The sequence below is a fragment of the Canis lupus genome, chromosome 7 (genome assembly GCF_011100685.1).
Source record: "Canis lupus familiaris isolate Mischka breed German Shepherd chromosome 7, alternate assembly UU_Cfam_GSD_1.0, whole genome shotgun sequence".
In the NCBI taxonomy this organism is placed as follows: domain Eukaryota; kingdom Metazoa; phylum Chordata; class Mammalia; order Carnivora; family Canidae; genus Canis; species Canis lupus.
Window position 1 is genome coordinate 22,636,909 of NC_049228.1, and position 27,767 is coordinate 22,664,675.

The 27,767-nt window shown below is 45.3% G+C and overlaps 1 protein-coding gene across 2 annotated transcripts in view; it reads left to right on the forward strand.

Moving 5' to 3' along the window:
* ASTN1 (astrotactin 1) overlaps positions 1 to 10,332 on the forward strand; it is a 296,944-nt gene extending 286,612 nt beyond the window's left edge. For both annotated transcript variants that reach the window (XM_038542419.1, XM_038542420.1), the window contains exons 22-23: positions 4,994 to 5,177; positions 9,068 to 10,332. In XM_038542419.1, the coding sequence (XP_038398347.1) occupies positions 4,994 to 5,177; positions 9,068 to 9,305 (422 nt within the window). In that variant the 3' untranslated portion in view covers positions 9,306 to 10,332. The remainder of the gene's footprint in view (positions 1 to 4,993; positions 5,178 to 9,067) is intronic.
* The last annotated feature ends 17,435 nt before the right edge of the window (positions 10,333 to 27,767 follow it).

Genomic DNA, 27,767 nt, shown 5'->3' on the forward strand with positions numbered 1-27,767 from the left:
AATACGGAGATTTACCATTTCAAAGCTGGAGAAGGTCTCAGACGTGATGATTGACTCTTGGCGGCTGTTGCGGTGGGCAACGGGGTGTCCCCTAGTCTTAAAGGGGTCTTTCATGTGGACAGTGAAGTGACGCAAAATGGTGATAAGAAATAAAGTGGAGAAGATGAACCACATGCCAGAATTTTCCATGGATGAAGAACAATGGTCAGGAAGCGAGCAGAGGAAAATAGGAAGAGGCAGGTGAGTTTTTAAGGCAGCAGGACTTTTCCATTTATATAGAAAGACAGTGAACTGTTTGCAGGAGGTCCTGAGGGGCTGAGAACCTGGGGCATGGGAGGATTCCTCTGTGTGGGCGAACGCTGCAGGCAGGTTTCTGCCAACACAGGGACACAGAGAAAAGGAAGAGTGTTTGCAAAGGTCAAGGGTAAAAAGGGAGAGTTGTTTGCTATGTTGCTGGTCCCAGAGGAAGCAAGGAAGTCTTGAGAGAATGAATTAGCGTAGAGCAGTGGTTCTCAAAGTGTGATCCAGACCAACTTTGGAACATGTTAGACAAATTCTCAGGTTCCACCTGAGATCTACTGGATCAGGAACTCCGGAGCGAGCCAACAACCTGTGCTTTCACAGGCCTTCCACGTGGAGAATCACGTTTCATTCCCAAGGCTGAGAGTCCTGGGTGTAAAGGCAGCACAGAGCAGCCTGGGGAGGGACTGCCCGGGAAAGGGGTGGGCAGAGTCAGGGTGGGGTGGGGAGTGGCCTCACTGTGTGGACAGCGCCAAGAGTGACAAGGAGAGAAGCCAGGTGGGATTCATTGCCCTCAGGTTTTCATAGGGAATTCTGTGGTCAGTTATTTCGGTTTGGGGACAGACTGAGGTTTCAGCCCTGTCCCAGCACTGATGAAAATGCTGACTTAGGACTTTCGTTTGGGGGAAGCTTTTGTCATAGCATCAAAGCCTTTAGAAGGCATAGATACCTTCCAGGATTCTTAATTTCATAATAGAAAGGGCAGCTGCTGCTGGGGCATAGCAAAGCTCACATCTGCCCCAAGAGTCACTCTTCTTATTCAAATCAGACTATCTGCCCGGTCTCTTGGACTCCTGTGTTTCAAGGTCTCTCTCTTGGCATTGGGGAAAGCATGATCTCATGGAGAACCAGTAATAATTCATCATTGTCATAAATAATACTACTACTACTAATAATAATAATAAAAGAATATCTCCTGTTGTCTGGCTCGCCTCTCAACTCATCTTACTCCAAATTCTGTGGCTTATTTGCTGTTTTCAAATGTGCTGCCCATAGGCCGGGAGCTCTCTGCTGGCCTTGCTTCTCTCTGACGTGCTCTTCCCCACATAGCCCTGCAGCTCGTCTCCTCCCCTCTTCCAGCTCTTGGCCCCAGGGTCTTCTTTTCAATGATACCCAACACGGCCACCCTGTTTAAAATCCCAGTGCCCTGCACAACACTCCCATGCTCCCTTCTCCTGCCTGCCTTTCTCTCACCTCCTTACAGACCAGTATTTTACTGACGATGTATATTGCTTGCTGAAATGCCTCCTACCCCTAGACTGTAAGTGCCTCCAGGGTGAGGAATTTTGTCAGTTTCTCTCTGACGTAGCCCAAAGGCCTAGAAAAATGTCAAGCTCATGGTAAGCACTCAGGAAAAATTGTATTGAGTGAATGAATAAATGGATCTTATTGGGTCCAGACATTGTGCTGAAGAAAGGCTTTACTTTAATATCACTTTTAGTCTCACAATAATCTTGGAGGGTGTATATTATTCACCATCATTGATCAGGAAAGGAAACTAAGTGGTGGAGCCCACCTTCATATGACGCCATGGTGCGGGTTCTTGACCATACCTCTGGGTCTGAGGGCTTCAGTGCCCACCCTGTTGGTTTATTCTGCTGCCTGAGAGGTACTGGTTCCTTTCTAATAACTAATAATTCAGCTTCCCTTTTCTGTAATGAAGCTATGCCTGTAGACTCCCTGCCATCCCTCCATTTACATTTTCACTATTCCTGTCATGTATTTTAAAGACAGGGAAGACAGATCCCTATTTTGGGTAGCCCAACACTTCTGTGAAGCTGAAAACTGGGTAAAATGAAAACTAAAAATACCTTGTATTCTTTTCCATTCTTTGAGTTAGTGACTTCTTGAGATGCTGTGAAAGCTAATGAAATAATATCTCTACATTTTTTTCAGTGGAAATAGGAAGAACCAGAAATACTCATGCACTAGGAACCCAGCATATATCCTTCTGAATGTAGCATCCCATTTACTGATACAGGCTTATAAGCACACCCTGGAGTTAGATTATCTTGGTTTTAGGAGATTTACAGTGGTGCCCAGGCCTTTCCCACCTGGTCACAGACACATGTGCTGCTGCCAGTGGGAAGCATCAGCCTTGGCTCTAGCTAGATATTACTAGATATTACAACAGCGTTATGAGAATAGTAAATATACCAGAAAACACCTTCTCAGCGGTCTTCACTCCTCGATGGAGATGGTTATAACCAGGGCCTGGGGTCTGGGATGCTACTTCCCACACTAGAAATAAGAACAGAGAGGTATCAACAAAAAAGACTGGGGCAGGGGGTAGGGAATCCCAGAATTTCCTATCTGGGCTCTGGTCTGATAACCCACGTCTTTACTCCCCTGGTCTTTTATCTCTCAGTACATGTTCCCCTCCTCCCACTGAAAACAACACAGCTCTTAGATTAGTCCTCCAGCTTCTGACTCCAGAAACGAGGCCCCTGCATACTTACCAGGACTCCCTCTTACTTGGCATCTATGGGCCAATTTAGGACAAGTCCTCTGCGAGAAACAGTTACTCCAGATTTGCATCTCCCAAGACTCTGCCTCTTATATCTTAAATTGGCAAAACACTACCATCCCCTGAGCATTGGTACTAAAGAGCGATGGAGGGTAGGCCAGGTGGCTCAGCAGTTTAGCACCGCCTTCAGTCCAGGGCCTGATCCTGGAGACCTGGGAACAAGTCCCACATCCTGCTTCTTCCTCTGCCTATGTCTGCCTCTCTCTCTCTCTCTCTCTCTGTTTCTCATGAATAAATAAATCAAATATTTAAAAAACAAGCGATGGAAGATAGACATGGTTTTCGATCTTGACTCCAACTCACACTGGCTATACAGGTAGGTGACCTGGTCTCTCTCTGAACGTCCTCATCTATAGGATAGGGACATTCTTTTCCATCTTGCAGTGTTGGTTTGAGGACTGGAGTTCATATATGTAAGGTTCTTGCCAATTGATAAGCCATTGATAAGTAACTGAGTATCTTCATGTTCTACGGCACTGTCCACTTTATCTATTGATCCTATTTTAACAACCTAAGAATTTTAAAATCCTGAAAATCTAAATGAATTTCTAGGCTGAAGTTATTTATAATGTAGTTAAGGTGCTGGCTACAAGAGTTTGGTTGCTAAAGGACTGGTATAGCTTGGGATGGAGAGTTATCCCTGGAAAGATCATCAATTAAAGATTCATTTAACTAACATTTTTTTTTTAAATCTACTATGTTGTTTGGCCCTATGCTAGCCACTGAGAACATAGAAGAAGTATGGTCTGGCTCCTGTCCTCATAGGCAATGGGCAAGATAGAAAAGCACAGAAATCATTGCAAGGTCTAGACAGAGTAGAGGTGGAAATTTTCTTCATTCCAACTCAGAAAACCCCTTCAACAATGACTTTATCATTACCAAGAGCCCTGAACTTGCTTGGAATTGTGACAAGGAATCAGGTTGCCATGCCTTTTGGCTAACAGGGGGTCGAGTGGACAAAGCTCTGGCTTAGAAACCAAGACTTCTAAGGCTTAGACTTAGTTTCTTCATCCCCAGATTTAACACTGGATTGGAAACAACGTTCTGCTCTCCAGATCTCAGTTCCCAGCTGTTGAGGAAGGAAATGTGAACAAATCTCCTTTCTGACAGGTTTAATATGAAAACATTTAATGATAAAGTGCTTCAAGCTCCATAGGAAAAAATGCCAAGGCTATACAAATTCATTGCCACTTTGCCACATCACCAAGTTCAGTCTTAGCAATGTATGCCTTGGAGGAGAAATATAAGAGTTATAAATTAAACTGAAAGATTACTCATTTGGAGTTGCAAGATGTACTGGATTCAGCTTCTGTGCTACCACAAATCTGCAAGCTTGTCTTCACATCTGGTTTGGGCAGCCCTAGTAAAGGCTCTGCACTCCTGCAGTCATGGGGCCAGGTGGCTTTTGGGACTGTGGCCACTCCCGGTTCTTCATGTTGCTCAAACATCACCTGACAGTCCTTCACTTCATCTCTGAGCCAAATTTCTGGCCCCTGCTGCCCAGGGCTTCCCTGTGTTTTTGCAGGACCCACTTGGTACCCAAGCATATATATAACCTGGAAGTGCAGAGGAGCTAATGCCCCATGACGGCAGACATGAAAAGTCCCAACCGAGCAATCAGAGATGGGAGCTGAGGATAAAGTCTGCCATTCTCCCTCTGGATGCACTGGTGGGGGAATCCAGTAGCTTCCTCTCCTGCAAAACATACCACCTGCTCCTAAGCACACTCCCTACATACACTCAGCCTCGTTTCTCACCTCATTTCCTCTGTCCTCCCTCCAGCCTCCCCGGGATTGCACTTGCAATAAAGGATGAATCTGAGATTTTTTTGCCCCAGGCACTGTATTTTCAGGAAACATGGGTAGAGACAAAGAATATTATAACTGAAGTTGACCTCAGAGATATTCTATTTGAAGGTTTTTGTTTTATAGAAAAGAAAACCACAAGCGATGGGGCTGAAATAAAGTGAATTACTCAAACCACAGTCTCCAGGCTGCCAGTTCATGATACTTTAAGGAACATCACACACACACACACACACACACACACACACACATGTAAATACATATATATACACACATCAATGTACATATACACACATATACGTTGCGTGTATACATACGTGTATTTAAAATGTTGTTTATTTGCCTTTTCTGCCCCCCTCAGAAATAGCAGACAAGATCTACAATCTCTTCAATGGCTATACCAGTGGGAAGGAGCAACAGACGGCCTATAATACCCTCCTGGATCTGGGTTCCCCCACCCTACATCGAGTCCTCTACCATTATAACCAGCACTATGAGAGTTTTGGAGAGTTCACTTGGCGGTGTGAGGATGAATTAGGTCCCAGGTAACCAAGAAACTCCATTGCTTCTTATAAAGACCTCAGTTCTTTGAAATCCTGTACCTCCTCCACTATAATGCTGCACCATGAATTCACAAAGATTTCCCAGTGAGCTTAGGTGCTTCAAGAAGTAAGTCCTGTGCTTTTACACAGCTCAGCTCATATAGATTAGTTTTGGATAAGCTGTATTTAAGTAGGGAAGTCATGAATACATTTCCTGAACTCTGAAAAAATCTTTGCCCTTGACCTGTTTTACCCACCTCTTTATCATGCTGACACAGCATTCTAAACTCTAAAAAATGGTAGGAGCTGGAAGCCTAGTCTCTTGTGAGAGAAAATTAGGAATTTTATTGAAGAGATTATCCAAAAATATTTATTGCGAATGAGCTTTGCATATACAATATGCACTATACAGACATATTTTCAGCTGAAGTGCACATCCATGTGAAAGACAACATGGTGGTGGCCAAGACCCACCTTGACATCTACCTTGGCCAAAGTTAGGACAGTATAGTGTTTGCTAGTGTCCCCTGGCCCTGAGGCTACAGCTTTTCAATACTCAGTGCCTACTGCTTTTTGGTTCTACAACACAGCATTCTTGGAAGGAGAGGCACGAAGAATATGTACAGACACCATCGTCATTTTGCTCCATGGCTATATACCTCCTGCTCTGACAAGAACAGATTTCGAGGGAAATATTGGAATTTTCAGATAGACTCAGCGAAAGAAACTTTTCACATGGAATGTTGGTGCCTATATATTCTTGAATTATTTAGAAATTCATAAAGAAAAAAAGGGGGGAATACAAGCACTATTTTTAGAAAGAAGGAAAGAAAATGAAGAGTCAACAAAATGGAATTCTCTGGCACTTAAAGAATTCTTACCCTCCTGCCAACAGGCTGCATGAAAGTATCACCCCAAAGCTGTCCCATCCATCTGAACTCTGATCAAACTGGTGGGAGACCCAGGATCAGTGTGTCTCTGATGACCTCTCCAAGAAGACCATTGTTCAGGACATTCCCTCTTATTCTCTTACTGTTGAAAAAAAGATGAAGTTTAGGATTATCTCCCAAAATACAGTGATTTCAAGTATAAGTTAAGGAAGAATCTTTCTGCATTCTATAAATTATTTCCTGCAGTTTATAAAGGTTGGTAGTCCTCGGGCAAACAGATGCCACAGCTATGGATGAAGACATAGCAGGAAATATATAAGGGACTTAGCATTTGTTTTGTCTCAGTTTCAGGGAAAAGCAAACCCCATCTTAGAAAGTAGGTACCTATTAAGATATGTCCTCTGTGCCCTATATTGTATTACTCCTGTCCTCATTATTACTTAATGCCTAATATTATCCCCTCTCTCTGCCCCCCACCCCGCCACCCCAGCTCCCTTCCCGCCTCCCTCTCCTCCCTCCCTGTTCCCTGCTCCCTGCTGCCCCTCTTCCCTTGCCTCCCTCCTTCTGACATTTATTGAGTATATATATACAGTTCTTGGTTAGGGAACATAAATGTCACAATTTGAATAGCACTAACATTGCATATATCATCTTGATTTCCAAGGTCATTAGGATCGCTTTTAAAATTTCTCTCTTGTAACTCAAGAGTCAGAAGGAAAATTGGTTAATAAAGAAAGTGAGCAGGGGAAGAAGTGTGGATCCCCCTGTAAAGTAAGGCATGCTGCTAACTTGACATTCTCTTCCCAGAGTCTCCTCCCTGGAGGCCCTTTCATGCGTGATGCTGGTTTTTCAAGGCTATATATTAGAAGACAGTGTGTAATTTCATTAGCTTGTGGAAGTCAAGTTTTACTTTCCAGTGTCATGGATCTCAGGGAGAACCACAGGAAAGGGTCAAGAAGCATCAACCCACTTTGGAGCTGGTTCTGAGAGTGAGCAGAAGAGACTCTGTGGGCTATGGATTCCCCTCAGGCAGGCAGAAACGACCCCCCTCAGTTCAGTTATATCCATCCCCCTAATTTCATGGAGGCCTCCTGATGGACTTGAGGGTTGAAATACTTTGAGAACAACATTGGTTGCGTTGCTGCTAAGAAAGAAGCAATCCACAGGCTGGGGGATGATCAAGGGTAACCCCAAATTAATTATTATTAAAACAGGCAAACAAACAAACAAAAGTGAGCTATGAAAGCAGCCACAAAATGTCCATGGGCTAATGGAATCCTTTCTTTTCCGGTGTCCTTATTTGAGGATGATGCACATGCTGCCCTCATCCGCCCTTCACTCCCTCTCCCTTCACCTTCCAAGAATTTGTCAACACTCATGACATGCAGTGGGATAAATTAGGAGGAAGGGCCACCAAAGTCCCTGTTGCTGACGACTTTTGGAAGCCTGCGTGGCCAAACCGCAGAGGCCAACAGGCAGAGGAGGGGCCATCTGCATGAGATACTGGGGGTGGGGGGCGGGAGAAGGGTGAGTGTTTGACTTCCTGTGACATACCATTGGACTGGGAGAAAATGCGACTGCCCTCCCCTGACCTCATCCTCTTTCAGCCCGTGGACGCTGCTGCTGAATTTCCACACCTTTCCTCCAGCATCATCCCTGCGCCTCTCAGCACGTCCTCCCAGGAATGCAGTGAGGTCACCCCTCCGGGTGGTCACGGCCAGACAGAAGAGGAGGAATGAAACGAATGTGCTTATTGTTCTTTAAAAGGTCATTCTCAACCGAGTGCAGCAATTTCCATTTTCTGGAAAGAAATGTTGATTGAATTAGGAAAGAGTTGGTTCTTCACATGAGAAGCTATCCTCACAGCTGATAAATGGCACAAGGATGCTGTTCACTGAGCTTCTCAGAATGGCATTTTACAACCTCCCGGGGGCTCCTTCAAAGAAGAGACACTCTGTGGGTCTCGGGGCGCTTATGGGTTTGAAGAACAACTGGAACACAGCCGAGTAGGGGTACACTGCTCCACCAACTCCTCCTAAGGGCCCAGCACCAGAGCCCACCAGGCTGACAGTAGCTGGCTGACAGTGTCCCTGCCTCTGACACCGGAAGTGGGCACGGGTGACAAGGCTGTGCACCCGGCAAGACGATTGCAGTGACAGCCCGGGGCCATCGAACTCTCGTGCGGGCCCCAGTGTGTGCAAACTTGGAGCGACCTCGCTCTCCACTGCTCCTTTTTCTCCCCCGAGGCCCGCGATGGCCCTCCTCTCCCCCTCCTCTTGATCGGGTCTCAGCAGCCTTGGCCTCCTGGCTTTCCAGAGGCGAAGGCCGAGTGGAGCCGGAGCTCACCTGGAGGCCAGTGAGGTCACGTGTGCCTCCAAGAGTCTGCACGTCCCGCCAGGAGCGGCCCTGCATCAGTGTGCAGGGAGGGCATGCTGTCCTCACCCTTTTCACCGACACTCCATCCACACAGGCAGAATTAGTTACATTTGATACCCTCCAAAGTTCAATATATCAGCTGTTTCTGCTTAGTTGTTCTAAAATAGCTTTGAGAAGGGAAATATTCACTCAAACACGTTATTTGTCATTTAATGATGGTAAATTGCTGGCTGTAAAGAAAATGGATTTGATTTGTCTTTCAAAACTGCCAACTCTTTGATTTTAAAAGGGCATCCATTCCCACTAAAATATGAGTTCTTTTCTTTATTTTTCCTTATGGCATTTTGTTTCTTTCCTTCATTTCCATGCCTGTCCCACTTTGCACAGCCAGCCTATTCTTCTATCCATCCATCTTCCCATCCATCCATCCATCCATCCGTCCATCCAACCATCCATTTGCTTGACAGATATTTATGGAAGACCCTCTGTTCTGAGTGCCCATGATAGAACAGGAAGCAGGACACACCAGACTGCACCCTCAGGGAATTTAGAGTCTCACTCTAACAGTGCCTGTTTGCCCGCCTTCTCTTCTTGCTAATGTCAATGTCCTCCATGCTCAATCCATAGGAAAGCTGGCCTCATCCTTTCCCAGTTGGGGGATCTCAGCAGTTGGTGCAATGGCCTCCTCCAGGAACCCAAGATAAGCTTGCGACGTGGCTCCCTTAAGTACCTGGGCTGCCGCTACAGCGAGATCAAGCCCTACGGACTGGACTGGTCAGAGCTCAGCCGAGACCTCAGGAAGACATGCGAGGAGCAGACCCTGAGCGTCCCTTACAACGACTATGGGGACAGCAAAGATATCTAGCGCCATGATGCCAGACGGTGGCTGCCAAAAGGAAGCAGGAAGAGAGGAGAGGAACATCTGGGTTGGTCTGTGGATTTTTAATATTTTTTAATGGAACATTAAAACCTCTAAACCAGGGAGAGACAATATCTAAACCAGGGAGAAATTGACCCTTGCTCCCTGTAGAACTTCTTTGGTATGACATTCTCCATCTGCATGATCAGTAGACCTGCCAACCAGCAGCCTCATGCAGTGCCATTTCTCTTTAGGGGATTATTTGGGGGCTTGTTTGACAGTTGATTTGTTTCATTTTTTTTCTCCCCAAGAGGTTCATCACAATGCTCAAGAGTTCTCTCATGCTTCCCATGAAAGGTCTATCAGGTTGAGGCATCCTGTGCTCAACTGAGTCCCTTACAACTGGGGACAGAAATGAGGTCAGAAAGCCACCAGACTGGCCTCAGGCCCCAGCCTCAAGCATTCCTCAGGAAGCATCTCACTCTGGGAGCCTAAGCTCTGCTCACAGAGAAAGATGACCACGGGAAGATTGGGAGGGTGACCTCTGTTAGGCCTCATGGCCCCCCCGAGGCCTTCCTGTTGCTCGATTCACACCTCACAGATGAACCGAGCCTCCGATATGGGTCCCAGCTGGCCTTTGGGATTTTTAGGTCCTCACCCATTTTAAGACAGGATTGGGATGAAATCTCCCTCTGGCAGATCTCTGCCTCTCCTCTAAACAGTATGATATCTTTAGGAGGCAACAAAACTCTACCTGTCAAATGCGCCTTCAAAACAGTCTACTGGGAAACTAGGGAGTTAGCAGTCACATTCTAGAAAAGAAGTAGAGTTGATTGTTCTAATAACTCCCGTGCCTCAAGATGATGTTCTCCAGACCACCAATGTACATGGCATTCCTGGATTCTCTTTAGTGCCCGCATCACTCACCCTGGACAGTGAAGGCTGGGCCGATGCCTCCTCTGGTCCAGGAGGAGCTGATATGAGACCTCCATGTCAGTGTTTCAGTGAACTAAAGCTATTACTGATCACAAAACACTAGTGTCCATTTCTCCCTTGCTAAATTTGCTTAATTATGTTGCTAGTTTTGCACATCCTTTCTCTGGGTGGCCATCCACAGGAGAATGCCACTGTTTTCACCTCCCGTCTAGCTGCCAGAAGTAGCAGAGGTTCTGTGTGGGCAAGCCCCCTGACCACAAGTAGGGTCTGGGCCCTTGCTTCCACCCACCATCCCAGTGTCATTGCCATGGCTGTAAGTGGCGGCCCAGCTGATAGGAAGCCCAGCCTTTCCACAAGAGCTCTGAGGGCCATGTGGCCCAGCAACGGCCTTAGCTGTCCTCACACACCTCAGAGGACTGAACACACACTCTCAGCCACCCTGCCTTTGACCAGGGCTCCTCGTTTGGCAGCACGAGAGAAAGGTCAGGAAAGAGAGGCAGGATCTATATTGAACTATATTGATTATGTTCTAAACAGTCATGACAGATCACATGTACCACACGCTACTCTGAGCACTTCACAGGTCACTCATGACAGTCCTCACGACAGCACCCCCACACCCCCAGCACCAAGGAAGTGCTATTCTTGGCTCCATTTCAGTGATGGGGAACCTGAGGCAAGGAGCGGTCACACAGCTTGCCCAAATGCCTCCTCTACCCCCATCGGGCCTCAATACGAATTCAGGCTGTCGGACTCTGGAGTTATCTGCCTCTAGCCTATGTCAGTGTGCCTGTAGCATGCTGCTGTCCCATCTCTGAGCTCCACAGGGACCTGGCTAGGCAGCTGTCCCTGCGCCAGGCCCGCCTGGGACAGAGGTGCCCACAGTATATCCCTACCCCCGCAGCTAGAGCACCCTTTGGGACTGCCAGGTCTGATGGGTGAGCAGCCCCCCCAGGGGCCAGGGAGCAGAGCCTGGGGAAGACTGCAAGTCCAGGTCGCCTGGTTCCCTTCCCTGCTCCTTTCCATAGACAGCCGGGAAGATTCATCTGGCATTCTGGAATGGACCTGCCTCCGAAATGCCTCCACTTCCAGAGCGAAAGCCCACAGAGACCTCGGCCTTCCCACCGCGGTGAGTGCAGGGCCTTGGGTAAAAGGCCTAAAGGGACATCCCTGACCGGCAGCGGAGAGGCCCCGCAACAGGCAGCAGGAGCCCAGGCAGCGGGCCAGGCCGAGGGAAGCACGGTCTATGCTGCTGCTGTCTTGGCCCCGCCGCCCCCGTTTTCAGATCTGCCCAGAACACCTGCTCCACCGTGCACAGTGGGAGGCTGCGCTGCCTTCCTGCCCCCTCCTGCAGAGCGAGAACAGAGAGTGGCGTCAGGGTCACCCTTCTTCATCCCCTCCTTCCCTTTTATTAACGTAAAGGAGGCTCATTCTCTCCCAGTCTCCTCTCTGTCCCCCAAGCCCCTCCAGCTTTTCATCCATTTTATCTTTTTCTTCTCCGGGCCCACCCTTCCTCCTTCATCCCTTCCTTCTCCATGACTCTCTTCCTCCCTCCCTGTCCCCTGTGTCCCCTCATGGCACATGTGCTTGCATGCACACCTCCACACATGCACACACAGTACACACACACAATGAATACTTTGCACACACATTATACACATACATACATATACACAACACACACATTATACACATACATACATATACACACTATACACACGTTGTACACACACAACATACACATACACATACATTGCACACACATATCCACATTCACTATACACACAGCACACCTACACTGTACACCTACATCACACACACATTATATACACACTACACGCTATACACACATGCATTATACACACACTACATACGCATACACTATAACACGGTACATACATACATTACACGTACATGCACTATCCACATATAACACACATATAACACCCAGCCTCTATGGCTGGGTCCCGTGGACTTTCAGGTTAAAAGTAAGGCCAATGTGAGTGAGGCAAGAGTCAGTGTTTTAAGTTCCTCTGAGGATTTAACTGCAGGATTTGGCCCTGGGAAGACACCATCGGTCACATCCTAATGACAGTTTCCAGAGCTTGCCTGGAGGGACCTATCCTGACTAAAAAAGGTAACAGTACTAGACCAGTATTAAACCTCAAACTTCTAAAAAAAAAATAAAAATAAAAATAAAAAAAATAAACCTCAAACTTCCAAGCTGCCAAACAGGTCTTAGGGAGTCACTTATACCCACCACACGCACCCAGCTCTGGGCTCCCCACAAGACCACGGTGTTTCCTCTTGAACATATGTGACCTCCCCGGAATAGCATTAGACCTTTAACTGAGTATGTGACTATTTTCCACAGTTTGGACCATTTGTTATTTTTAGTTAAGCACACTTCTTGATACTCAAATGTTCTATTAAAAAAAAAACTGAGCGTGAAGAAACCCCACTTTCTGACTATAGAAGGAAGAACAGATATAATGTGACCAACTTCAGGTGTAACAGTATTGTTTCAAAGAGAATTATTCTACGAGTATAAAAACAAAAACATGGAATAATCAACTAAATAATAAACAAAGCTGTTAGTAAGTGTCAGGTGTGTGGATGTTACTGTGTGTCTTCTGAGAATTTGAATGATCTGGTTGGACCCATGGGATGGGGACAGTACCAGTCTTAAATGGTCAGGTGCCAGATAGGCTTACAGCCTGTCATCCTAACTAAAAAAAAGAAAACAAAAAAAGCAAATTCTAAACATGTTGTTAGTAGTAATGGTTCTCATCCTATCACCATCCAGACAATTAGCGATGAAATGTATTGAGTGCGTATCTGCTGTATTTCCCACACAATGTGCAGTGCCAAGGGTATGCTGGTGAGTCAGACAAGCTCATTCTTCATCACAGAACCTGGCATTTTACAGGGAAAGGGAGACATCGAGCCCATCATTACCAGGGTGAAGAGAACCAAAGCAGAGAAGCACAGGACAATGGGAGTCACTAAAATTGATCTTTGGGCGTCTCAGGCAAATGTTGCAGAAGGCCCTCCCTGACACCTTCCTGTCTTGTACTCTGTAGAGGCATTTGGGTTAGGCTGGCTCTTGTGAAATGCTTCGTGCTGGGCAGCCCAAACGTTCAACCACTTTTGTCCTCTCTACCATGTGACTTGAAATAGAGGTTCTCTCTGCTGCCACCAAAACATGTGAGTCCCTTTATCCTCAAAACCCAGAGATGAAGTACCTGCACGCTCAGTGGGCCTTCTTGCAAAGTAATGATGAGAGTACTTTTCCCCACGCAAGCAGGGACTACTCAAAGGTGAGCACTGTGACGGTCTTAAAATGTGACCACAAATTCTTTGAAACCCTTCCCCTCTAGAAGTGTGTTCTACTGTCTCTCCCCTTGAATCTGGGCAGGGCAGTGACTATTTTAAACCAATAAATGGTGATGGAAGTGACACTATGTGACTTCCCAGTCTGAGTCCAGAAGGCCTTGGGGCTTCTGCCTCCTTCCCTGGAACTCTTGCTCTCAGATCTCTGAGCCATCACAGAAGAAATCAGAGGCCACCATGCTGGAGAGGTCACATGTCAGCCCTGTGGTCCACAGTTCCAGCTGAGGCAGCCTTCTAGACATTCCTGCTGAGGCACCAGACACGTGACTGAAGCTGTTGGACCCTCAAGAGTAGTCTCTCTGCCAGCTGCATACCACCCAGCAACTTCTATCAATGTCACATGGAAGAGAAGAATCACCCTGCCAAGGCTTGACTGAATTCCTGACCCCGGAATTATGCAACATAATAAAACAGTTATTGTTTTAAGCCGCTAAGGGGGTCTGCTAAATAAAGGGGATCTGATCAGGGCCAAAAAAGTCTACTCCGTCCAGCCAGTGATGGAGCATCAAGGTTGCCCTGCCCTAGGCCTGAACTCACCATGAAGAGGAGAGGAAAATGCATGCAGGGTGGGCTGCACATGCATAACATGCCTCTCGGCAGTAAAGTGAGTCTCTGCTCCAACAGAGGGGAGCAAAAAGAAGGGTGGCCTCTTCATCCCAATACATCTGAGCAGGCAAACCTCAGGAACTTCCCCGAAAACCCCAGTCAAGTTGCAGGGGAGGGACGGGGGGGGGGGGGGGGGGGCATGCAGGGAAAGGACGATTGTTCCAGGGCCAGCACGAGAAAGAGAAGGGAGAAGACAATTTGGAATAAAACAGAAACCTTGGAAGGGAAGGGTTTCTTCCAATGACTTTGTTTTTCTGTCCCTTTGCATTTGGAACTTCCTGGATGTGATGTGCACACCCCACACTTGATGTGTGCCAGGCATTTGTGCTAAACGCTTAACTGCATAATACTCTTCAGTCTTCACTGCAATCTGGTGAAATTAATACACTTAAGTAGAAGGAAGCAGAGTCCCAGAGACTTGATATGACCTGCCCAAGGCCACAGCTAAGTGGAAAGACGGGCATTTCCACTGAAGACTGTCTGACTCTAACCATGGCCCCACACTGCCACTGCTCCCCATGAGTTTGTTTCTCACTGAGTTTCCTAGAAACGGAAAAACTCCTCCCGTTGAGACTTTTGCAGATCACCGGCCTGTCACCCTATCTCGGGCAACAGGAGAGAACGTGGCTGGATGCCGGACCGGTACAAACTTTTACCACTACCATTAAGAAAACAACTCTGAGTGTTTTCTTGTTTTCACAAGCCAAGCACATTGTTCCTTTTTGTTTGTTCTTGGCTTGGTTTTATGTCTGTCACGAGTGTAATGCAGAGCTCAAAAATGGTGACTCTTGCTCCTATGTTTAGTGTAGCCCTTTATTGGGCTTTAGTGGGACCTTGGCCTCCTGTCCTCCTCGGTGCTCTGCACACATCCAATACTTGAGGGAGCACTTGGGGAAATAGCCTCCAGCCTTTCAGGGCAGTGTGGATTGACTTGATTCAGACGCAGCCTCCAACCCTGCTCCCATCATCATTTCAGCTGGAGCAGTGAATGAGCAGTTTAGTGTGAGAGGGAACCTCAGCATTCTCTAGCATAGCGGACAGTTTCTCTATAGATACATGGGGGACTCTAGAACTCGGCTCATGTTTGCACTTTTCCAAAGTGAGGGGGGAAGATCCTCCTTGTTCTGGGGCTTTGCAGCGTAAGCTATAATTGGATTGATTCCCAGAAGAAATGGACGGATCTTGACATTACATTTCTTCACCAAAACTGCCCTTTGTTGGAGTTTATGAATAGGCCTGTTCATCCAGGGCTATGAGTCAATGTAAATCCCTTACTACCTTTCCCAGTAGGAGAACCTCAGCCATGTTCTGTGCTCAATAATTAGGAGCAACTTCTTTTGTTTAGAAGGATTCAGATGCCAAGTGACCTTGAGGCTATTGCTGCCTGATGGATCTGACGGTGCTCTGAGACCTACCGACATAGAGATGAAGTCACCTCACACAATGCCCTGGTGATGTCGCAGGACCTAAGTGCCCAAGAGTAAGACGGATTGGACATACTTAATTGCATTTGTCCTGGTGACTATTGAGTATAACATGGAAATACCTACACTCCTCGAAAGCCAACTGCCTGTTTGTCCTCAGATCCATCTCTCAAACTTCTGCGGCTCTGCTCAGTGTCATATGGAGTTGACTCTTATAAACTACATTTCCCAGACTTCCTTGTCAGTAGGCTTCCAATCCAATGGGATAATGGAGGCACTTAGGGAAGAAGACAAACCAAGATGCTTCCCCTCTCTGACTTGGATAGTGTCTCTAGTGTCTCCTTCATGATCCCAGATACCTGTCTGGGCTCAGACTTCCTCCAGCAAACTCCTGCTATGCTTTCAGCTCCTGTCAGGTGGCTATGACTCCTGAACTTCAGCAACACTATCTCCTTAAAGTAGGAGCTGCTTCCTGCTGCTGCTCATCTTGGGTTGCCCCACGATTCTCTATATGCCTTTTCTGTTATTCCAAAGCCTTTCTAATTTGAATTTCCTCTACTGAGTTACCTAAAATGTGTGTTGCTTTCCTGACTGGGTCTTAACTAATACATACTTCAAACTAAAAATTGCATATCCTTTGGTACAGGAATTTTGTAACTTTTTAGAATTTGAATGATGATCTGGAAGATGAAATGTTGATGCTGAAAGTGAAGATATTTCTCTGAACTCTAAAATTGATTACAGGGTCAGAAAATAGGTTTCTACTTGACCAAAGGTTTCTACTTTGGTCAAGTGGTAGTGGCTGCCTGTGATTTGAAAAGGATTCTGACGATGGATCTGTATCTGGCCAAAAAGAGTGGTGACATGGGTATGGAAATGGAGAATAGCAAGATGCACGCCATGCATCTGTTCTCCCTGATTGGTAGGAACAGAATAGGCACAGTTCTGAAATCAGAACCATCTAGGAAAATCTATTATGTATACATCATATATGTATATATGACATAACACATATGTGTATATATGAAAATTATGATATATCTGAAAGTGAATTTGTTCATTGTGCATTGATAATGGAAATAGAGTGAGAATAGAAAACACATTTCTGAGACTTTCTGGCCCCATTACTTTCTGGCTAGGCTTTCTGGCCCCTAGCATTTCATTTACCTTTTCTGAATTGTCATTTTCATTTCTAAATCTGTATGTTAAGATAGTCTTAATGGTATTAATTTTGTATCTCAAGTGGTGTAAAACAAAGGATTCCAAAGTCTTCATCATTTCAAAGTTTCTGCCGCTTGAGCAGTGTATCAGTTAAGATCCAGTTAAGATATCAACAGAGAGAATTTAATATAGGGTTTTTTAAAATAGATATTGGAGTATCAGAAAAGCAAAAATACTTGAAACTCCAAGATAACACAAAGGTATTAATAATAACTATAGGAAGTGGCCTTTCCTCTTGGGCTAGAAGAACAAAGGAGTGAAGTTGATTTAATAGAAATTGGATGCCCTCAAGGAGGAGACGCTATTTGCCCAGTGCTGGAACTTGCATGTGGGATCATAATGAGGCTGGTTCCTTAAGCACGCAAAGATAATGGAAAGTGGAACCAGGGGCTGTTGCCACACGAAGGTGGCATAGACACAAACAGGAAGCAGACGGGAAGGAACCAGTCCCTTCTCCCTCCGCCTTCCTTCCAGTCTCCTTTACTGTCCCCTGGACAAAACCTAACATGGAGTTGAGGGACAGAAAGGAAGCCTTCCAACATCGGCATGACAAAGCTGAATACAAAGGGTGGGTTGAGCTGAGATGGGATAGCTTAATAGCTGCACAAGCAGCCTGAGGCTTGATCGAGATGATGCTTTTGAAAGCCCTTAGCACAACACCTGGAGCTCACCCAGTAAGCAACACCAGTGACGCTCCCGGGCCCTCTTCAGTGCTCTTTAGATGCTGAAATGGAGCCACATTTGCTCCCGATATTATCCTTTCCCAGTAGCTTTCTCTTGATGACATCGGCAAAATAGAGTAGCAAGAAAACATGTTTCATGTTCATATTATGCTTTCTTTTTTAGGTGACAAAGATCCTTCCATATATTTGAAATGGAACTTCCTCTAAGAGGTTTTATCATTTTAAGTGAGATTTCCTTGGTTGCCAAAGGTGCTGTTGTTTTTAACAGCAGGTAACATGTATTTGTTGCTTATTATGTGCCAGGCACCTTGATACGGCTTCTCTTATCTCACACCCCCCTCCCAACAAGCAGCCCCAAGCACAGATACTGCCACGGTCTACACATTGAACTCCGAGGTCTTGAGTGAGTTGCCCAAGACCACACAGCAGGTGAGTACGGGAGCCCCACTGTGTGTTTCCTCCCACTCTCCAGTGCTGCCAGGCGGCCCACTTGAAGTCACCTTCCCTTAGCCCTGGAATATCCTAGGTCACCATGGTGAGTGAACTGAATTAGCAGCAAAACTGGACTGTTTTTCTGTCTGTCTGTTGTTTTGTTTTGCCAATGTGGGGGGAGCGGTGCTCTTGCATCCACCGAAATTGACAGACAAGACACAGCGATATTTGCATGTCCCTCGTGCTGCTTCACTCTGATCATCGGCACAGGGTCAGTCCCTGTCACCCTGTGACAGTGGTGCCGGGTCTGTGCACTTTCAAGGCTCCTTGTGACATGAGTTTATTGGCATTCGTAGAAATGAACTCCTCCCATCTCTGAGCTCACTGGGTTTTGCTCTAACTGGTGTAAGATGTAAGCCTCACCCCCACTCTCTAGCCTGGTGGTGTTCTCAGACAATTCAGCTGTTCAGATGTCTATACAGTCACAAAACAGAAGCATTCTACTACACCCTGAGTCCCTGGCATGTTATCTGTTGTGTCTACACCATGGTCATCCCTGACTGAAAAGATGGTTCTAATGCACTTTAGGCCTCTGGACCTTCCAAGCAGTCTCACTCGTGGGTATCAGGTAAAGGAAGATGTTTTGATCCTCACCCCGTAGCCTCTATGTCCCTTGGCAACAGGGGAGGGATGTGAGGAGGCCACGGTAGAGGTGTTGGTGATGGAGCCCAGTGAAGAAGGAGGAGCATAAAGGAAGGGCATTGGGCTGCCATGGCAACGCCAGCAAACACTCACTAGAGCGGGTGCGGTCCAGGATTTAACGAAGTGCCACTGGGTTTGAGCAGCAACTGGAATGTCTGAGTGTAGCTGCATTCCTCCCCACAGAGCCTGGGGCCCGGCCACCAGCAAGGACTGCCTGTACCTCTCAGGAATGCTCAGGATGAAGACAGGCATGGAAAAGAGCAGCAGGCCTCCCAGGTGTGGGTTTTCCTACCCCAGCCACAGAATGGGGGCCTTCCAGTAGAAATTTGGAAAACTCCACAAAGAGCCAAAAGAGACTTGATCTACAATTTTTTTTTCCCCAAAAAATACTCTGAGGCTGACATTCTTCAGGGTATGAGCAGGCACTTTGAAAGTTTTTCCTCCGCAAAAATTCACTTCTGTCTTTTCTTTTGCTGCCTCTCCTTTCCTTCCAAAGTGGTGTTCCCACTGTGGACAGGGACCTGGGATCTCAAACCTTCACAGTTTGATCAAACAGAAAAGGGATTGTGGGGGCAAGGTGAGCAACGGGAATGTGGGTGATGTTGGGTTGAAGGGGCAAGTCTGGAGAGATGGAGGAGAGACAAGATTGAAAGGATGAGGCGGGTAGGACGTGAAGAGTGGATTTAGAGTTAAGCCTGAGGTCAAGGCAGGGTCTTGTGTCCAAGGCCCAGTGTTGAGATGAGGCTTTCACTAGCCTGGGGATTCTTAGAAAACCTGATAAGAATGTGACAGTGAGTTCAATAGCTGGTCAAGTTGTCTATGAAGAAGAATCCCTGGAGCTCCCATTAAAGCCTGGAAAACAGATATTGCCAGACTCTGACCTTGCTTTCACCTCCGGGTCTTGCTAGACTGAACTCTTCCCTTCTCCAGATTCAATTCTTTTCTGTCCTATTTCTTCTTTTCCTATGTCTTCACCAGCTTAGAGGAAACTCCCATCTAAAGATTGGCACAAATGGAAACTAGAGACAAGTGGTGAGATTTTAAGAGTATCTGAAATGCTAAGAGGGTGATATTGGGCACTTCATTGACAAAGAAAGAAGGAAAGTCATTCATTGTAAATATTTATTATTAGTAATTATTTATTGAACTCTGGGTAAATTGGCTCTTTGTTACATACTTTATATCCATTATAGTAAATCTACAAAAAAATTTCTTTAAGTTGATGATCAGCATTCCATTTTATTTTTTTATTTTTATTTTTTTAAGATTGATTGATTGATTGATTGATTTATTTATTTATTTATTTATGATAGACAGAGAGAGAGAGAGAGAGAGAGAGAGAGAGGCAGAGACACAGGCAGAGGGTGAAGCAGGCTCCATGCCGGGAGCCCGGCACGGGACTCGATCCCGATCCCTGGGACTCCAGGATCGTGCCCTGGGCCAAAGGCAGGCGCTAAACTGCTGAGCCACCCAGGGATCCCCCAGCATTCCATTTTACAGATGGGAAGATTAAATTTTAAGTCACAAACTTGCTTAAGATCACTCAGCTTCATCTCAGGTCAAGTTTTTATGGTATAGGAAAGGAATTCACATAGAGCACTTTACATGTCAAGCACTTTCAAGAATTAAAGATTATACCCAATCAAATGCACACAACTCCACAAATATAAAGTTATCCCCTACTTTGCAAATGGGCCTTGAAAGACTCAGTCATCTATCCAAGTTCTCCATGAGCTGGGAGCCCACACTGGGTCATGAGGCTGAAGTTCTATACTCTGAATGAACTAGCATGAATAGCTAAGTGCCTAGAATGTCTACCGGAGTTCACTTTGAGAGAGTCAAGGTTTAAAATCTATGGACGCCTTGGTACCTCCAGGAGCTTCATTTATACCAAGAGGGACACTTTCTACTCTCCTCAAGCCATGACTGTTGCCTGGGGCACTCTTTACTTCATGAAGGTAAATTGTCTAACTCTAAAATTATTATGGGTGGATACAGATTGCTCATTAATGAGCATGATGCCCAGGCAGAGCTCTGGGACATGCTTTGGCCTTAGCACTACCCTGTGAAATTGCAGATAAATTACATTGTCTTGCTGACATCGTTTTTTAAAAAATTTTTCCTTCCCTTAATACTTGGAATCAGGTCACATTCTAACTATTTAATCTGGGCCTCAAACTGGCATACAGCATAACTTTAAATGAAATTATATTTAAAACCTAGCCAAAGGTTCATAGAACACTTAATTGCATGTCAGTATATGTGTGCGTGTGTGAGAGTGGTGGGGGAAGAGAAAGAAAGAGAGAGAGGAGAAGAAAAGAGAGAGAGAGAAAGGGTGAGAGAGAAACACAGAAACACACCAACACTAATCAACCCATTAGAATAACTTACATCTGGGCCAGAAAGTGCATGGAAATTCAAAAGCCAGCCAATCATTATCCTCAGTATTCTGCTTCTTCTGGTCACTTGTGTACCAGGGACACTTCTGTTTACCTTAAGTAACGATACAACAGCCATATATAATATAAAATGCTGGTTCCATGGTATGTACTTTATGTTCATTATTGTAAATCTGCATAATTTTTTTTTTTGCAAAAAATTCTTTAAGTTGGGAACTTATTGAACTCAACAGCAAAGAAACAAACAATCCAATCATGAAGTGGGCAAAAGACATGAAGAGAAATCTCACAGAGGAAGACACAGACATGGCCAACAAGCACATGAGAAAATGCTCTGCATCACTTGCCATCAGGGAAATACAAATCAAAACCACAATGAGATACCACCTCACACCAGTGAGGATGGGGAAAATTAACAAGGCAGGAAACCACAAATGTTGGAGAGGATGCGGAGAAAAGGGAAACCTCCTGCACTGTTGGTGGGAATGTGAACTGGTGCAGCCACTCTGGAAAACTGTGTGGAGGTTCCTCAAAGAGTTAAAAATAGACCTGCCCTACGACCCAGCAATTGCACTGCTGGAGATTTGCCCCAAAGATACAGATGCAGTGAAATGCCGGGACACCTGCACCCCGATGTTTATAGCAGCTATGTCCACAATAGCCAAACTGTGGAAGGAGCCTCGGTGTCCATCGAAAGATGAATGGATAAAGAAGATGTGGTCTATGTATACAATGGAATATCACTCAGCCATTAGAAATGACAAATACCCACCATTTGCTTCGAGGTGGATGGACCTGGAGGGTATTATGCTGAGTGAAATAAGTCAGTCAGAAAAGGACAAACATTATATGGTCTCATTCATTCGGGGAATATAAAAATTCGTGAAAGGGAAAAAAGGGAAAGGAGAGAAAATGAGTGAAAATATCAGTGAGGGTGACAAAACATGAGAGACTCCTAACTCTGGGAAATGAACAAGGGGTAGTGGAGGGAGGTGGGCGGGGGGTTGGGGTGACTGGGTGATGGACACTGAGGGGGGGCACTTGGTGGGATGAGCACTGGGTGTTATGCTATATGTTGGCAAATTGAACTCCAATAAAAATTTTTTTAAAAATTCTTTAAGTTGGAAATTATTATTCCATTTTACAGATAGGAAAATTGAATCTCCAGCCATTTAGTAACTTGCTCAAGATCACTCAACTTCATCTCATGTCAGGTTGCCTCTTAGATTCTTTATCTTACTTGATCAGTAGTTACTGCTTCTTCCCAATCCTCGTGGCCTACACATCTAAAACTGAAATGTGCCTATCTGTTAGCTGAGCTAAAGCATTCCTCAACATAAAACTGATTGACAAACCCTGAATTCAACAGTCAAGTTGAAAGTGAGTCTTTTTGATGCAATGCCCTCACAATCTAGACTTCTATGCTGCCCTTGTATCAACACCATTTTTTGGACTTATTGCTCAAGAACCAATCAAGCCATAAAGTTCAAGTGTCCACAAGCCACTCCGACTCCAAACACAACATCCTCTTTTCTTTTGATCCTCATGTCCATAAAAATCAGGGTTGAGTTCAATTTAGCAAATTTTGAGGTTTTATTCAGGCAGGACACTGTGCAAAGCAGTACCTGAGACCCAAAGCTGAGTCAAGACAGTGCTTCCAGGGCCACCATGTAGAGATGTGAAGTTGTGTGTGGCTCAGAGTTTCTTGATCCCAGCAGTGAATGTGGCCAGAAATCAAGCCTGGCCCACCTTTTCCAGCCATGGTCTCTGATGCTGATTTGCTTTCACTCAGATGAAGTGATGATGTTTTCTACTCACAGAATACATCTAATGACCTAGTAGAGCTAAGTTCACTTGCCTTCAAAGAATTTATAGTTGATTTGGACAGGAACATGGCCAACAGAACACCAGTCATCCAGATTGACTGTCTTAAGAGAGGACAATAAGGGGTCATGGATTCAATACACCTCATCAAAGAGGTGAATGAAGCAGAGCATCAGGAAATTGGAGAATGGGAAAAAGGACTAAGGAAATGAAGTTTGGGGCAGGAGGAGACAGAGGAAAGGGATTCCAGGGCAGGGAACAGCATGAGCAAAAGCAGGAGGCTCTGAGGCTGGAGAGGGATTGTCTTTGACAAAGGGAATTATTCTTGGATCAGAAACAGTAGGAGGTCAGGGCAATGGGTAGGCTGAGCTGAGACCAGTTTGACCATTAAGGACATGCAGAGCCTGTGAAGTCGTTTCCATGAGTCATGGGTGACATGACGAGAATTGAGGAATGATGTGGACTCTGTGCCAGTGGACTAGGGGAAGAGGCCTGAGAGAGGACCTTGCCTGGTGACATCACCATAGTCTGTTGAGGAGGTGTCAGCAGCCAGGGGGAAGACAGGGCCAGTGGGAAGGAAGATGAGAGGAGTGAGAGTTACAAAGGAGATGGGATGGATTACATGCAAGCACAGAGAAGCCTGTGTGGGAAACCCTTTGCCTCTGAGGACTAGCCAGGACCAATATTGTGGCCAAGGAGGCTCTCCATGACCCTTTCCAATGCCCCCACCTCTCTCCCTCATTTTGTCCTGGCCATGTTGGCCTCAGTGCTCTTCTGCAAACACACTGAGTTCCATCCCAGCTCACAACCACTGCTCCCTGTGTAGGCTGCGTCTTCCCCAGGTGTTCAGTGGGCTTCCTCTCTTACCTCCACATGCCTCCGAGAAGCAAACTCTGGCCTTCCCCACATGAACAAGCACCTCCTTGCCCCTGGCCACTCCTTGCCACCTGACCACACTTTGGTTTCTTTTGTGACAGTCCTCACCAGGAGGCATGTCTGTTTCTGGCTATCCTGTCTCTCTCCCACTTCTTTCCAAACTCCATAAGGACAGAGACTGTTTTGTTCTCTACTATATTCCTACCTGCCTGACACAGAATAGGTGTTCAATCAATATTTACCAAATAAAGCGATACCATCAGCTATAGGAGGATTCTTTGCTTCACTAAGGTCACAGCAGTCCAGATATAAAATGTATAGCCTAGGAGATAGTTCTTTAATAATAGACTGATTCATGACCAGGCAAGATAACTCATGGAAGAAAATGCTAGAGTGCATTATCAGTCTTTTGGAGACCCATTCATGTCTGAGCCCCTACAAAACTAAATATTGTGCTTTATGAGTGTGGTTTCCAGAAAAGGGGTGTGCTTTTAGAGCAGAGTGGATTAATGCACACAGCTTAGCTCCAGACTCTCAAGGTCCAAATCCTGACTCTGCCATTTGTTAGTTATGCTGCCTTGGGCCTCTCTGTACCTCTCTGAATACCTCCCATGTCTTAGTTTTGTTGTTTCCCTGCTCCTTAGTCACCGTCTGATTTCCCAAAGTGGAGGTCCCAGTGGCTTTATGGGAACTATCTACCCGTAAGAGACCTTTTTGTTTTTTAAGATTTTATTTATTCTTTCATGAGAGACTCGGGGGGGGGGGGGGCAGAGACACAGGCAGAGGGAGCAGCACACTCCATGCAGGGAGCCCGACATGGGACTCCATCCCGGGTCTCCAGGATCACACCCCAGACCGAAGACCACGCCAAACCACTGAACCACGAGGGCTGCCCAGAGACCTTTTTATTTGCTTTTGATTTCTGGTCCAAAGTTTCTGGATATATAAATTTGTAGATGATTTATTAAATTTAAATTTTCCTAAAGTAGAATAATATAATCCAAATACTCAGCTAAGCATGATGTACCTTGACTTCAACCATGGGACATAAGTTTTATGATAAAAAAAAATGTTCAAAGCATATTTTAAAAGTAAATGTGAGTAATCTGTCTGCGTGATATTCTAGAGCTGTGCTGTCCAGTACGGAGTCCACCACATGTAGCTATTTACATTTAAATCATTAGACTTGAGTAAAATCTAAAATTTAATTCTTCAGTCATCCTGGTCACACTTCAGGTGCTCAATAGCAACACATGACTAGTGGCTACTACATTGAACAATGCAGATAGAGAATGTTTCCATCATTCTTGAAAGTTGCATTTAATTGTGTTAACAGTACTCTTCTACAAATTCAATACATTCAGAAATTCAATGATTTTTTGAAGAAATAGCCAGTATTCCACGTAGCTAGTGAAACTTTCCAGAGATATTTCAAATATCTGGAGCTTTCCAGCATTTTTGCCAACTCCAGAAATTTCCCCTTAACCCACTTTGTTTTGCTCAATGCCATGCTCTACCACCATCACCCTACAATCCATTTTGCTTCTTTCTGAATTGGTAGGCTAGAACATCTGACAGCTGAACCACACAGGATTATCTTATCTGCCCTGTCAGAATACAGTAATCATGGCACATATCTCAGAGACCCTCTAATGTCTGAGTATCATAGTGTTTGAAGATTTGGAGGGTCTTTACAAGCCATTCAAAGGCAGTTCCTTCCTCTTCTCCATTGGCAAACTTCTTGTCAGAGGAGTCTATGTGTATACATTGCTTCTATCAATCATCCCTTAACTTCTTCCTGTCTACATTGCCAAGGCATTGTGCTGGGCATTCTGTACAAAGGTAGATATTTAGGAAATTGAGGTTCAGAGAGGTTAAGTAACTAGATGACAGATCTGGTGAGTGGTAAAGTCATAATTTGAATTCATATTTGTCAGGCTCAAAAGCTTGTACCCCTTGCAGGTCACCATGCTACTGCCCATAGATTATGAGTCATTAATGCATCGTATGTATTGCTTTTCATGGTCCAGGCTCAGTCATCCATGCTCTCAGCCTCCCTGTAGCAGATCACCAAAGTGAAGGAAGCATTAGCAGCACTGAGTTAATAAGCCATATTTCCCAGAGTGGAGGCTACTTGGACACTTTAAGAAGCTATGAGATCTCTCTTACAAATCATTCTCAAGGTTATTGATTCACCACCAACAAAACCATTCCTTGGAAGTCACTTGTGTTCTGACACAGCTTGCCTTACTATTTAGAAAGCACTCTGACCTGTGTATATGGAGTTGTGGTATAGGGAGTCAACATTCTCCCTTTATATGCTCATCATATTTTTTTTTTGCATTGAATAAATAACTTTCAAGGGGACTAAGACAAAAAAAAGGAAGCTTGTCTAAATCAATTATCCTTAGAAGGAAATTTGATGCAAAGAATGTGAGCAAATTGTAATTACCCTGTACTAACTTTCAGGGTTTAGAAATGTTTTTATTATACCGATTTGAGATGTTCACCAGACTTGTGGATTCTCTTAAGGATGCACCCTGACATTGTCACACCAGTTCTCATTAGTACGAGTACAGGCAATACGACCTGAACATCTAGTGGTAGGAATCAAGAGGAAGAAATCAAAAGGATTATCGGGAAGTTGCTGAATGCAGCCGATCACATACACTTCCCAGTGAGTTGACCACTGGGAAATTACTACCTATTCTCTAAACTGGTCTTACCTTGTTCCAGACCCAAATACCCAAGGAGTAGGTAGGTTTTATGGGTGCGAACTATTAAGAGATATAAGATTCTCTCCACCACATTCTTTTTTCCAAGCTAACCATTGGGAAATCTGAAATGCTACAGATCCAGAATCAGTGGTCTTCCTGGGGGGACATGGAAAGAGACCCAAAGCCAGCTCTGGAGATGTCATGGAGCTATTTATAAATGCAGAACCTTCTCATTACCCTCCTCCCCATGCTAAGCCCCTTGTCGTCTGGTTGGCCTGAATCTAAGAGTAGTGAGTCTTCCCACTGATGGGTGACTCATCATGTCATTTAAGTTTGTCAGTCAATGGAAACCAGAGCTCCAAAGTCTCTCTCCAGGACTATCCCTGGGGAAGCTATTAGGGAGAAGGCAGCCTTGCCAGATGTCTCAGTCCAGCTGGCCTAACTGGCATGTGCAGGGCATCTGCTTATACTCAGGGCCTGGCATGAGGCGAGAGGCCTGGAAGAGTATGCTAGAAGCTTTGCTCTCAGTTTTCCTACCATCAGCTACTAACAAAGCCACAAGGAAACCAATGAGTACCTTGAAACATAAACAGGTAAAAAGACATTTAACTCTCCCATTTCAACTGAGTATGGGTTCACTCTGGGCCTAGCGGGCTGAACATCATGGAGTGGAAAGTACATTACATCTGGGGAACAGAAAACTTGGATTCCCATCCCAAGCTGAACTTAGTTATATGAACTTAAAGTTTTCAATGACCTCTCTCACACTCAGTGTCTTCATCTGTAAAATGGAAACAAAGCTGGTTTTGCTGTGCCTAGCCCACAGGTAGCAAGAAAGCATAAGAAAGCAATTTGTGAACCATAAAGAAAATGTGAGGTTTTTTTTTACCCTCAAATGTTTATTTCTCATCACAAGCCTCTCCCCTAAATTCCAAACATACATTTCCACCTATCTATCCCATAGGCCTTACCAAATGGCTAGCAGGTGTGTTGGAGAACCACCCAGCCCTTCAGGCCACCAGATGATGCCCAGCATGACCAGAGACCTTGCCAAGCTGCCCGCAGCTGTGGAAGTCTCCTCCCAGTGTGCTAAACACTACTTCATAGGAAACTTCCAACTGAAATCTATCTGGCCCTCAAACTGATTTTATCAAATAGCAAATATATGCTCTTTCTTCAAAAGGCTTTCCTTTTCTGTCAGTGATGATGATCTTCATGGGTGTATAGGCTTAATGCAGAGACCTTGTCTTTGACA